Source organism: Sciurus carolinensis, chromosome 11 (genome assembly GCF_902686445.1).
Source record: "Sciurus carolinensis chromosome 11, mSciCar1.2, whole genome shotgun sequence".
Lineage (NCBI taxonomy): Eukaryota > Metazoa > Chordata > Mammalia > Rodentia > Sciuridae > Sciurus > Sciurus carolinensis.
The window spans coordinates 111,779,025-111,792,582 of NC_062223.1; the positions used below are offsets into that span (position 1 = coordinate 111,779,025).

At 37.1% G+C, this 13,558-nt stretch overlaps 2 protein-coding genes across 4 annotated transcripts in view; one reads left to right on the forward strand and one right to left on the reverse strand.

Annotated features, from left to right (window-relative positions):
- Positions 1 to 13,558, forward strand: part of Dlat (dihydrolipoamide S-acetyltransferase) — a 35,365-nt gene that overhangs the window by 14,635 nt on the left and 7,172 nt on the right. Inside the window, exons 8-11 of the mRNA XM_047517498.1 lie at positions 5,373 to 5,440; positions 6,519 to 6,611; positions 6,947 to 7,054; positions 12,345 to 12,460. Coding sequence (XP_047373454.1) covers positions 5,373 to 5,440; positions 6,519 to 6,611; positions 6,947 to 7,054; positions 12,345 to 12,460 — 385 coding nt within the window. The remainder of the gene's footprint in view (positions 1 to 5,372; positions 5,441 to 6,518; positions 6,612 to 6,946; positions 7,055 to 12,344; positions 12,461 to 13,558) is intronic.
- Positions 2,285 to 13,558, reverse strand: part of Pih1d2 (PIH1 domain containing 2) — a 29,538-nt gene continuing 18,264 nt past the window's right edge. The window contains exons 7-8 of one of the 3 annotated variants that reach the window (XM_047517500.1): positions 2,762 to 2,863; positions 2,285 to 2,512 (exon numbers count right to left, since the gene is read on the reverse strand). In XM_047517500.1, coding sequence (XP_047373456.1) covers positions 2,468 to 2,512; positions 2,762 to 2,863 — 147 coding nt within the window. In that variant the 3' untranslated portion in view covers positions 2,285 to 2,467. Of the gene's footprint in view, positions 2,513 to 2,761; positions 2,864 to 13,286; positions 13,432 to 13,558 lie in introns of those variants that run through there. The other 2 variants (XM_047517499.1, XM_047517503.1) reach the window with 2 other exon arrangements.

Consider the following 13,558-nt stretch of genomic DNA (forward strand, 5'->3'; position numbering starts at 1 on the left):
TAAAGATGAGGAGTCAGCTTTGGGCTAACCATGTAAAGTACAGAGGAAAGATCATTTGGGGCAGAAAGACCAGCAGTACACAATCTGAAATGGAAAAGAACTTGACATGTTTGAAGAATGTAGTGAAACATGGGGAGCAAAGGGTCTGGTCTAGTGGTAGAAGATGAATGAGTTGGGGAAGAAGCACAGAAATGAGAATATTTTGAACCTTATAGATCTCAATCAAGAGTTGAAATTTCATTTAAAATATAATAGGAAGTCATTGAAAGACTTAAGCAAGTAAGTGAAATAAAATAATCTATGTTTTAAGAGAACATTTTGGTTGCTTTGAGGAAATGGATTAAATGAAAGCAAAGTTACCTGTTAAGATGGCTGGAGCTGATGATGGTGGCTTAGACAAGAGTGATGAAAGTGGAAATGAAAAGAAATGGACAACTTAAACTCAGTCAAGGATTTTATAGATGACAATGGTAATTTCAGAAGAAAGGTGGAGTGGAAGCCAATCTGAATAAGTGAAGAAGTGGGTGTGAAATGGAGAGAGGATTGTGGACAACTCATTTAAGAAGGTTTGCTATTGCTGGGTGTGGTGATGCATGCCTGCAATCCCAACGGTTCAGGTGGCTGAGGCAGGAGGATCAGGAATTCAAAACCAGCTTCAAGCAGCTTAGTGAAGCCCTAAGCTACTCAGTGAGACCCTGTCTTAAATAAAATACAAAAAAGGGCTGGGTATATGGCTCAGTGGTTAAGTGCCCCTGAGTTCAATCCTTGGTATCAAAGGAAAAAAAAAAGGCTTGCTATGAAGAAAGGCATAGTATTAATGGTAACTTTAGGGGGATGTGGACCCAGAGGACTTTTTCTGGGCATGGTGGCAAGCCTATAAATCTCAGCAATTTAGGAAACTGAGGCAGGACCAGTGTAAGTTTGAGGCCAGCCTGGGCAACTTCACAAGATCATCTAAAAATAAAAATAAGAAAGGCCATGGATGTAACTCAGTGGTAAAGCATTCCTAGATTCTATCCTCAATCCTGCAAATAAATAAATAAAAAGTAAAAATAAATAATAAGAAAATGAAATAGAGAGAGAGGGCTTTTGAAGGTAAGTGGTATAATGAATCTAGTACAGAATTTCTCAGTGGTGGCACTGTTGACTTTTTGACCAGATAATTTTTTGTTATATGTGTGGGGTATCCTGTACATTATATGATGTCAGGGTCCTTGGCCTCAATATAGTAAGCCGTTAGTACCAACCCTTACTCATGACAAACAGAAATGTCTTCAGACATTGTCAGGGGTTACCTGGGGAGCTAAATTACCCTCCTTGAGACTCAGTGGTCTAACAGAAAGGGATCAGTGGATAACAGAAGGGGACTTTGAGTAGGATGATTTCACAGGGAACAAAGTTCTTGAGAATGTAAGAAGGAATGTGATTGACCTTTATAGAAATTAAGAACATTTTAACTATTTTTATAGGAGAGAAGAAAACATAGGATGGGTTTATCAGTTTGGTGAAGGATGACAAGAGTTCCTTTATGGTTGCTACTATTTGATAAATGTGAAGTGAGGGTATTAGCTGGATAATGAGTATGAGAAAGATTGTGGTTAGAGTGATTGGAAAGTAGTAGCCTTTCAGAGATTAGAAAGGTGAATTTAAAGGAAACAATTACATATCTAGGCAATTTTGTGTGTCTATTTTAGACTTGTGTTTCTGGCAGGTAGGTGTGTACTTTTTTCTGTAGCAACATTAAGTTGCTCAGTGCTGGCACTGAGAAAGACAGACATGGTGTTAAGAGTTTTGCAAAGGAGTGATCATAACAATAATCCATAAATTGTAAGCTGGGTTAGGAGGAAAGTGAAGACCAGAGGGAAGTCATGGATAATGAGAGTAAAGGAGTCAGTGGAGTGATGTCTTGATGAGGCAGAAGTGATATTTTTTTTCAGGGGGGGAAGGGGTTGGTCTAGGCTAAGTGAGCTCAGAGTATTAGTTATTGTAGGTTTTCTGACACCAAATGTTTGGAGTTTTTCCCCATATCCTTCAATTCTCTGATGCCAACTGGGTGTCCAGCAGTTCAGTCCAATTCTGACTTTAGCTACCTAGATTTGGCATTAGAGTCCACGGGGCTCAGTCCTGCAAGACTCCCTTTACTTCAGATTTCAGTTGCAAGGCTTGGGTGTCACCTGTATATCTCACTCATTAGTTAATAATCAGGAATCCCCAAGACCTTCTCCTCAGATTTGGTAAATTTGCTAGAACAACTCACAGAATTCAGGTAAACACTACCTACTACTATTGATTTATTATAAAGGCTACAATTCAGAAACAGTCAAATGGAAGCAATACATGGGGCAAGGTATAGTGGGGTGGGGTTGCCAGAACTTCCATGACTTCTCTGGTATGCCATTCTCGCAGCACGTGGATGTGTTCACCATTCTGGAAGCTCTCTGAATATCACTGTTAAGAATTTTTACTTTCAGTGCATATAGCTCAGTGGTAGACATTGTGTCAGTTCCCAGTCCTGGAAAAAAAGATGTTTATTTTCATAGACATGACATTACAAAGATATGATTGACTAATCCATTTGCCATTTGTCATTGAACTCAATCTTCAATCTTCCTTCTCTCCCAGAAAGTGGGGCAGTAGAGGAGGAAGGAGATGGAAGAGAGAGAGGAGGGAAAGGGGACTGAAAGTTATCATCCCAGTCATGTGTTTGGTCTTTCTGCTGACTAGCCCCGATCCTGGTAGCTAAGAGCCCAAGCTGAGTTACCTCATTAGCATAAACTCTACTGTGGTGTGAAGAGGCTTTTTTGAGTAATAGAAGACACCACTCAGGAAATTCCAAAAGTTTTAGGAGGTCCATGCCAGGAACCTGGAACAAAGACCAAATATATGTTTTGTTATATTGCAGTGATGGCATCAGCAAGATGGTTGCTTGAATTTTAGATTTCAGAGATGTTTAAGTACTAGTAATAATGTAGTCTGGGATTTGACCTTAGAAGTTGGGGGTGTTCTTGTGGGTGGGAGGGAAAAGTTGGAGCTGAGTAACTTAGAAATCTGGGTTTTGAGTGGATTGTGGTTCCCAGGACATTAGTGTGTCAAGATGCAAATTAATCTGAATGAATGGGAGTAGTTATGAATTGGTAGATGAGAGACAGACATGAAGAGGAATAGGTCGTGTGATCGGATGGTATAAACTTCAAAGGGGGTTGAAGTTTTTGAGGACATAGGTTTTGGAATTAGTAGTATTAGCAAAGACACTTTACCCATATCCCAACCCTGAGCAGCATGATGTGAGAGACAGAAAAAATAACTCCAATTAAGGAAAAACTAAGGGAAAAGTTGAGTAAAGAAACAGATTGTTTTCAAAATTTGACCAAAATATAATTAGTTAGGGAGAAACTATGTTGAAACCTAAACCCTGATGTTCAGAGTTTGATTAGACTCAAGGCTGCCCATATAATATTTCATATTTCTTTGGTGCACAGTGCTTTTCACAAGATTATTCCATTTTGCTTCACAACTCTCCTGTGAATAGGGGCTGATATTATAATCTCCATCCTACAAGTGAGAATGAGGACTATGTAACTATAATCATCTGTCTAGTTCATGTTAGACAAGAGCCCTCCATACTTCAGTGCTAGTCCACTGTTCTTCCCTTTATGTCATTTTGCTTCATGAGTGCCTGCTATGCCTTCTTAGGGAGAAAGGCAAAGAAGGTTAAAAGGGTTCAGTGGATTACTGTTTGTCAGGAAGTTCTCATGGGTGGCCAAAACTTAGAAAAGGGCAGGTGATGTTACAGGTTTCCTCCCTTGTGAGGCTGCACATCTCAGTGTCTAGCTCAGCTTTGATTACAAGAGGGGAGGTTATGGTTTCTGTATTTTATAAAGGAAGAGAATCTAATAGGGTATTGACACCTCTGTTCTAGAGCTCCTGGTGAGGATAAACACAGTCCTAGCCAGCCAACTCAGTTTTCATATTGAAGGAAAGTAATTGGGAAGAACTGCATATGACGAGAGTCCTTTTAAAAGTCTGCCACGGGGGAAGATGAATCAATTTGACCAAATTTTTTCTAGAAGTGGGCCAGTATAAAGGGTATTATAATAACTAAATTCTGAATTTATCAAAACAAAAGATCAGGATTATCTCCTTGGGTCTAACATTAAATGTAAGATGTTACAGATTGGAAGAGGGGGGAAATTAAGTAAAAATCGTACTAAATCTCTTAAATCTTTTGAGAGTACTGGGAGGTCCTTCCTCATATGTGGCATTGTACCCATTTCCTTCACTGACTCTCACCAGGACAGTTTAGCTTTGGCTACTGTGAGAAAGCTGTGAATGTTGGAGACCACCTAAGGAATGAATAATCCTAAAGATGAGGTAATCGCAGTTAAAATTCATGCTATTTGGGGGTGAAAAATTGACGTGCCCAATTTGTCCAGACAATTGCTAGCATATCTGTCAACCTTGTAGAAGGGAATTCTTTATGATCAAGTGAGATTCTATTTCAGGTTCAGAGAGTTTTTTTGTTTTGTTTTGTTTTTCCACTTTCTTTTTATTTATTCAGCTATCCAGAAGGGGACAGTTTTCCTTTTACATGTATAAACTGCTTAGCATTATCTTTTGCCAGTATTTCCCAAGTTAGAAGAAGGTGAAAAATAGAAAAAAGTACAACTTATTTAGCTGGAAGTCTAAAAGAGAAATAGACCATAGATTATAGGTGGTGCACACCTGTAATCCTAAGGGCTGAGGCAGGAGGATTTCAAGTTCAAAGCGAGCCTCAGCAACTTGGCGAGGCTCTGTCTCAAAATAAAAAATATAAGAGAACTGAGGATATGGCTCAGTGGGTAAGTGCCCCCTGGGTTCAATTCCTGGTACAAGAGAGAGAGAGAGAGAGAGAGAGAAAGGAAGAAAGAAAAATAGATAAAGAAATACTTAAAATAGTTAAGAAGAAACACTGTTGATCAAGCCAGAGTACTTAGTGTGAATATAAATAATTTGGCTAGGTATGTTGGCACACGTCTGTAATCCCAGCTACTCGGGGAGGCTAAGACAGGAAGATCACAAGTTTGACGCCAACTTGGATAACTTAGTGAGACCCTGTCTAAAAATAAAATAAAAAGTGCTGGGGATATAACTCACTGATATACTTGCCTGGCATCTGTCTCTGGGTTAAACCCCTGTACTGAAAGAAAAAATAAATAAATAAAAAGAATAATTAACAAAAGCTGAGAACTTGAAGGACTAGGGGTAAGGCTGCAACCCCTATAGAGTGTCTTTGGTAGCGAACCCTTAGGAACTCACACTTTAGGATGATGTTGATCTCCTTGGGGATATAGTGGCATGCTGTCATATATGTAATATTTATGTGTTTCTTCCAGGGACGGGACCAGATGGGAGAATTATCAAGAAGGACATTGACTCTTTTGTGCCTACTAAAGCTGCTCCTGTGAGTTATATTTGACTTTTTTCATTTTGTCCCTGCAGAGTGTTTTGTCCTGCCTGTTACACCATTGCATACATTATGAATGAAATAATTTAATCAAAACTGCATTTTGGGCTGGGGTTATAGCTCAGTGGTAGTATGCTTGCCTTGCATGTGTGAGTTACTAGGTTTGATCCTCAGCACCTCATAAAATAAATAAAGGTATTGTATCCATCTATAACAAAAAAAAATTTTTTTAAAAAACTGCATTTTCTTCTAATTTCAGTGATTTAACAATTTGCATTTGACTATTTACCACCTGACCTCCATGGCCTTTTTTTTTTTTTTTTTTTTTCTTTTTGATACTGGGGATTGAACCTTCGGGCTCTTTATCACTAAGCTACATCCCCAGCCCTTTTTATTTTTTGAGACAGGGTCTTACTAAGTTGCTTAGGGCCTCACTAAGTTGCTGAGGCTGGACTCAAACTACCTGCCTCAACCTTCTGAGTTGTTGCAATTACAGGCATGTACCGTGGCCAGCTCAACCCATTTTTAAAAACATATTTGCAAGTTGGTTGTCTGGATTTATGTGGTTAATGAGTTAACAGAAGGACTAGATCTATATATATCCAAGTTCTGTTTGATTAGCTAAGGTGTTATGATAATCAGTGAAAAATAAGGAAAATTATTTATTCAGGTGTTCTCTTTAAAATGAAAGATTTATCCTTGTTTTTCCTTAACATTGTTCAGGAAAATTGATTAATTTGATTATATTCATCTCTTAATCCTTTCAATTTAAGAATGCTTTGATTGCTTTTCTTGAGGATAATTTTGCAAAAATAATATTATTTTGGCATAAATTAGACATTGTACTCTCAAAGAAAAATACTTAAAACATGATTTCAGAATTCTAAGTAAAAACAATTAAAAACAACTCTTAAATAAACTAATCTAAGTCCCTTCTACTTCCTGGGGATAGAACTAGCTGTTCTATGAAACTTTGTTTTTATTTTGCCATCTGTAAAGAGTCATTGGCGGTGCACCAGGTATTTATGCTTAGATTGAGCCACAATTACTCAGAGCTTTTTCTTTCCACCTACAGGCCCCAGCAGCTGCTGTGCCTCCCCCGAGTCCAGGAGTGGCACCCATTCCTACAGGTGTCTTCACAGATATCCCAATCAGCAACATTCGTCGAGTAAGAGAGTCACCAAAATCTTGGTCCAGAGCTGTAGGAGGCATCTTTACTTTAGTTGTTTTATTGTATCCATAATTTAAAACACTAGCAGAGGCCAGTATTAGATGATTAAGAGAAACTTGTTTCTTCAGTTGAATACTTGGGATAAAGAAATCACTGTGTTCTGGTTAAATCTATTAGAAGGTACAAAGTTATAGTGAGACCTTTATCTTCCAATTCTATTAATGCATAAAGTAAGCATTACCAGGTAGCAGAGTGAAGAGGCAAACAGATCTGAATTAGTGAAAGGTCTTATTTCAGCTCAAGATAATTGATTTTTGAATTTCTGGTTTCAGGTTATTGCACAGCGGTTAATGCAATCGAAGCAAACCATACCTCATTATTACCTTTCTATTGATGTAAATATGGGAGAAGTTTTGTTGGTACGGAAAGAACTGAATAAGGTAAAACTTCTGGAAATTCCAAATCTCTAAATTATAGTCCTTTTCCCACTAAACATTTACATTTTTGCTTATGTATTTTGTTATAGTATGCCAATTGGTGGTACAAAAAGATGAATGTCATCTTAATTTTAACTTGCAGTCAATATCCTAGACAATCTTCATTTTCTAATCTTTGACTAAAACTTGTTACTTAAAGTCATCTTTGCCAGAGGTAGATTTTAGCGTAGTGGAGTCACTGGGATGTAATAATTGAGTGTTTTTTGTTAAGTAAGAAACATTGTAGATAAAATTTCAGGAAGCTATTAAAAGTTCTGACTCAGGACTTTTTAACAGTTTAAGCACTTGTTAATTAATCATTGAAACTCCATCTACATAATTCTTCAGTGCTTTGAAAGAATTATTAACTTAGCAACATTATTAAACTTTATAGAAGGTGATCTTTAGTGCATGTTTGTTATATACAGGTTTATAAGTTATACTGCTTAACTTGTATAATAACCATACTGCATATGTGCTGGGTTTGTATAATTCTTTAAAGGAAGTTTCCTAGATTTACAGTCCATTTGTTTTTTTAAAAAATACTGATAATTTACGGCTATCATGCTGCTACCAGAAAAATTATTCTGTGTTATTATTATGTGAAGTGATCTATAGGTAGCTTCTGGGAAGAGGAGAGAGCACTCACACAGTTTGCTCATTAGTACAAAAGGAGGATCAGTTTGTGAAACAGATTGTCTTCCTCTCAAATGAAACAAAACCTTTGTTTAAGCAATTCCATTTAAAAATATTTTTTAAAGAAACTATGAATGGCATGTCATTCTTCACACTAATCTTGTAGATAATCTGCAAAATTGTTTTTCTTCAGTATGCTGTATATTTCTAAATGCATATTTAATGATAGGAGACAGTTTCAGTAGTGTTTTGATCTGTATTCATTATTTAGCTTTTCATATTGGGTTAAACTAAAAATCTTATTTATGGATGTAGTTATAGATGGCAAATGATTCTTGTGTATTAGCTTTTGTTGAAAAATTATGCTTGGTAAGAGCTAAGCTTTTTTTTTTATTTTTAGTTGTAGTGGACACAATATCTTTTATTTTATTTTTATGTGATGCTAAGGATCAAACCCAGGGCCTCATGCATGCTAGGTGAGCATGCTACCACTGAGCCACAACCCCAGCCCAAGAGCTAAACTTTTAAAAACAAATGCAGACTAATCATTAATAAAACCTATGGTGTAATGTCAAAAAAGAAAGAAACATTATATTTACTTTGTGTTCATAGTTAAGTATCATGCATCTACCTGGTGTTTAGCATTAGCATAAGGCACTTTTGGAAACATATTATAAGGCACAATCTTTTATTGTTTTGAGTTTATAATTTAATTGGGGAGAAAATACATTGAAAATATGGAAGGCTTTTTTGTTTTTGATAATGCTGGGAATTGAACCCAGGGCATTGTGCATATGTTAGGCAAGTGTTCTATCACTGAGCTACATCCACAGCCTGGAGATTTTTATGAAAGTAAAAATATTGGGCTGGGGAGATAGCTCAGTCGGTAGAGTGCTTGCCTTGCAAGCATAAAGCCCTGGGTTCAATCCCCAGCACCGCAAAAAAAAAAAAAAAAAAAAAGTAAAAATATTGATTTGTGGATCAGTCTCTTCATTTTTTTTCCTTGTACTGGGGATTTAACCCAGGGGCACTTTACCACTGAGCTACATCCCTTGCCCTTTTTATTTATATTTATTTATTTTGAAAATATTTTTTAGTTGTAGATGGACACAATATCTTTATTTTATTTATTTTTATTTTTATGTGGTGCTGAGGAATGAACCCAAGGCCCCACACATGCCGGGTAAGCACTCTACCACTGAGCCACAAACCCAACCTAATTTTTTGAGACAGGGTCTTGCTAAGTTGCTTAGGGCTTTGCTAAATTGCCAAGATTGACCTTGAACTGGTGATCCTTGCTTCAGCCTTCCAAGTTGCTGGGATTATAGGCATGTGCCCACAGTGCCCTGGCTTGGATCAGTCTCTTTATGGTAATACTCATTAATTGCTAAATTACATTGTACAGGTTAATTACATTGTATAGGTTTAAGTGTTAACTGAGTTCAGAGAAGGGGAAACTAGTGAGTGTAATCGGGGAATTCACAAAGGACAAACTTGGTTGAACCATGGAAAATTGGACGTGTTTTTATTGGCAGAGATGTTGATGTAAGTTCATACTAATGATGGAGTGCCGTAAGGGTAGAGTGCTTTAAAAATTGGAATAAGTATAGCATATGTGGGAAATAGGTAGATTACCTGTTTTAGAGCAGGTGCACAATGAATCAATTTAAGGAAGACCTCGGTTTACAAGGAGAAAAGTTTGGCTTGATGAATTAGATACTAAGTGAGAAACCATTTTGTTTTTGAGCAGTAAAATGACATGATAATAACAATATTTTAAGAAAGGCTAAACTGATAGATGTTTTCTGGTACATGTTAATGACAGACTAGTTATGCTTGTATTGTAATGTAAGCATAAGGTAATGGTAATAAGGATCTGCATTAAAAATGAAGGGGCTGGAGTTGTGGCTCAGTGGTAGAGCGCTTGCCTAGCATGTGCGAGGTACTGGGTCCCATCCTCAGTACCACATAAAAATAAATATATAAAATAAAGGTATTGTGTCCATATACAACTAAAGAAAAAAAGAAAAAAAAAGAAAAAGAATGGAGTAGGAGCTGAGCACTGTGACACATGTCTGTAATCTCCGCAATTCAGGAGGCTGAAGCAAGAGGATCACCAGTTTAAGACCAGCCTCCGCAGTTTAGTGAGGCCCTGTCTCAAATGAAAAACTAAAAAAGGACTGTGGGTATAGCTCAGTGGTAAAGTGCCCCTGGGTTAAATCCCCAGTATTTAAAGAAAAAAAAAAAAAAAAAAGGAGTAGAAAGATATATGTAAGATTTTTCAGGGAAGTGAAAAGTAAAAGCCTGACTCCTTAAAGTGGCATACAGTGCCATTCACAGAGTGTTGTTTTATAACCTTGGGGACCTCCTCTCCTACTGTATTTTCACTTACTCACTCCACTGCCGATACAGTGGTCGCTGCACTGTTCCTTAGTACTTCCACCTTATGATCTTTGCACTTGGTGTTCTCTGTGGGGAGCCTCTAGTATTTATATCCACATGGCTCCCTTCTCCGCTTCCTTAAGGATTTGACTCAATATCACCTTCTTGTGTCTTATTCTAAAATTGCAACTTCCTTTCCCCCACCTCTTTCTTAATTCTCCTTCTCCACTTTTTCTCCTAAGCACTTGACACTATCTTGTATGTTTCATATATTTATTATTTATCCCCTTTAGAACATAAGCTCCCTGAGAGCAGAATTTTTATCCACTTTTTCTACTGTTTCATACAGAGTTTCACTGTTATGTGCCCAGCATAGACTCTCAAATATGAGCTAAATGACTGAATGCATGAATGAAACAGTGGCAGAAATCTAAATGGCTACGGGAATTCGAGATCATGGCAAACTTTTATTGTCAAAGTATTAAGACCCCTTTCTTACTTGGAAATTAGGCAAACATATATATATATAATGTATTTTCTTCAAATTCTTTTGAACAGCTTTATTGAGTTATAATTCAATTAGGATTATAATGTTATACCATTTACCCATTTAATGTGTACAGCTCAATGGGTTTTAGTATATCCACAGAGTTGTGCAACTGTCACCACAGGAAATTTTAGAATATTTTCCTCACCCCAGAAAGAAATCTTCCATCCCTTAAGTCAGGTGTGATTGTGCACACCTGTAATCCAGGTACTTGGCAGACTAAGGCAGAAGGATTGCAAGTTTGAGGCCAGCCTGGACAACTTAGCTAGACCCTGTCTCTAAAATAAAATAAAAAGGGCTGGGGATGTAGCTCAGAGGTAGAATGCTCCTAGGTTAATCTCTGTAGATAATTAAAAGAAAGAAAGAAAGTAAGGGAGGGAGGGAGGGAAAAAGAAAGAAATCTTACACCCCTTAGCCATTATCCTACCAGACCTCCCATCATTCTCAATCCTAAAAAACCACTCATCTACTTTTTGTTTCTATAGATTTGTCTGTTATGGATATTTCCTATAAATGGAATCATATGATATATAGTCTTTTCTGAATGGCTTCTTTCATTTAAGTTATTGTTTTCAGTTTATACACATGTAGCATGTATCAGTATTTCATTTTTTTTAATTGCTGAATAGTATTTTACTATAATGAGATACGTCACATTTTGTTGAGTTGTTCATCTGTGATGGACATTTGGGCTGTTTCCTCTTTTTATCTATTATGAATAATGCTGCCATAAAATTTTTGTGTACAGATTTTTGTAGGGACATAAGTTTTCATTTATGTTGTATATGCCTAGGAGTAGAATTTCTGGATGGTAACTCTGTTTAACTTGTGTATGTATGTTTATGTGTGGTGCTGGATGAACCCAGGGCCTTGTGCATGCTGGGCAAGTATTCCACCACTGAGCAACACTCCCAGCCCTGTGTAATCCCACTTGCAGTCTTCCTGCCTCACCCTCCCAAGTAGCTGGGATTACAGGCCTGCACCACCACACCTGGCTCAGTCTGAGTTATCTGATTTATTGGCATATGGTTGTTTATAGTAGTCCTTATAACCTTTTATTTATGTAAGGTAGATAGTAACATTTCTTGTTTCATTCCTGATTGTAAGAATTTGAGTCTTCTTTTTTTCTATCAAACATTTGTCATCATGGTTGTCGTTTGATCTTTTCAAACGACTGATTTTGATTTTGTTGAGATGAGTGAAAATTAAGACATATCATAACTTATGGGATGCAGCTAAAGTAGTACTTAACAGAAATGTATAGTTATTAAGGCCTACATTAAACAAGATGGAAGAAAAACTTTTGGTTTCATTTCACCCTTCCCGCTTTGGATTGCTTATATATTTTCATCCCCCTAATCCCATTCTCAACATTAGGTGTATAGTCTCAGACTTTGGGGAGAGAATTTAAGAAAACTATCATAGTAGCTGGGCATGGTGGCACATGCCTGTAATCCCAGTGGCTCTGGAGGCTGAGGCAGGAAAATCACGAGTTCAAAGCCAGCCTCAGCAAAAAGCAAGGCGCTAAGTAAACTCTGTGAGATCCTGTCTCTAAATAAAATACAAAATGGGGCTGGGGATATGGCTCCGTGGTTAAGTGCCCGAGTTCAATCCCTGGTACCCTCCCCCAAAAAACAAAGCAAAATGAAACAAAAAACAAAATAGTATCATAGTTTCTTGTCTTTACAGATGTTAGAAGGAAGAAGCAAAATTTCTGTCAATGACTTCATCATAAAAGCATCTGCTCTGGCTTGTTTAAAAGTTCCTGAAGCAAATTCTTCTTGGATGGACACAGTTATAAGACAGTAAGTATATCTAGAGAAGGTTTACATTGAGCAGCAGTTTTCTTATTTTATCTAATGTATAACTAGGAGTTAGAGGGGGATATGACATTCATAGGTGAGATAATTTTAAAACTACATAAAACCATTCATGAGGTAGTGCTAGTTTAGCTAGTAAAGGCTACAAATGCTTTGTATGAGTTCAGAAAAGGGAGATCAATGTATAGTTGAAAACAGTATTTGTTATTGTTGTCATGATACTCAAGTATGTTTTGCATAAAGATTTCACATTTAATTCTTAATGCCCACTTTATGAGTAAGTGCTTTCCCTCCCACTTTCTAGATGAGGAAACTGATACTCAGTGAATTAAGTAACTTTCCCTGTGTTAATAAGTTAGCAAGTGTCATAACTGTGATTGGAACCAGAATTCTGACTCCTAAGGGTAGGCCTTTTCTAATATGAGATATTATTATGAAAAGGGAAAAAAAATGAAACACTTTTCCTTTATGCTATGCTAACTTATAGCACCACATCTGTGACCAGATAGACGAATGTATGTTTTGAAGGGTGTTGGTTCCCCACACATCAACCAAGCAGTCAGTTCTGGAGTAGACACCAAGTAGGTGTTCTTCAATTTAATTCAATTCTGACTCTTTCTACCTGGGGGTAGTGTCAGATCCCATAGACTAGGGACTCAGTCCCACTATACTGCCCTCACCTCCGATGCCAGTCTCAAATCTGTCTACCCTTACTTCTGAGCTTCTGGCTACAAACTGAACTTCCTGTAACTTCCATCTTGGGTTTGATTAATTGGCTAGGATAGCTCATAGAATGCAGGGATACACTTACCTATGTTTACTTATAGAAAGAATATTACAAAATATATAGATGAATGCCATATGAAGAGATGTAGGGCAAGGTCTGGAGTGGTGTAAAACTTCCATGCTCTCACTGGGAATATCACTCTCCAGTCACCTCCATGTGATAGCAATTTCTAAAATATTAACATCGAATGTATAAAACATTATAGATAAATGTAACATTAATGTAATAGGTTAAATCTTTTAATTTTTATGGCCTCTTCTGTGTCTAAAAAAATTGGGTATGACTAAAATATGTAG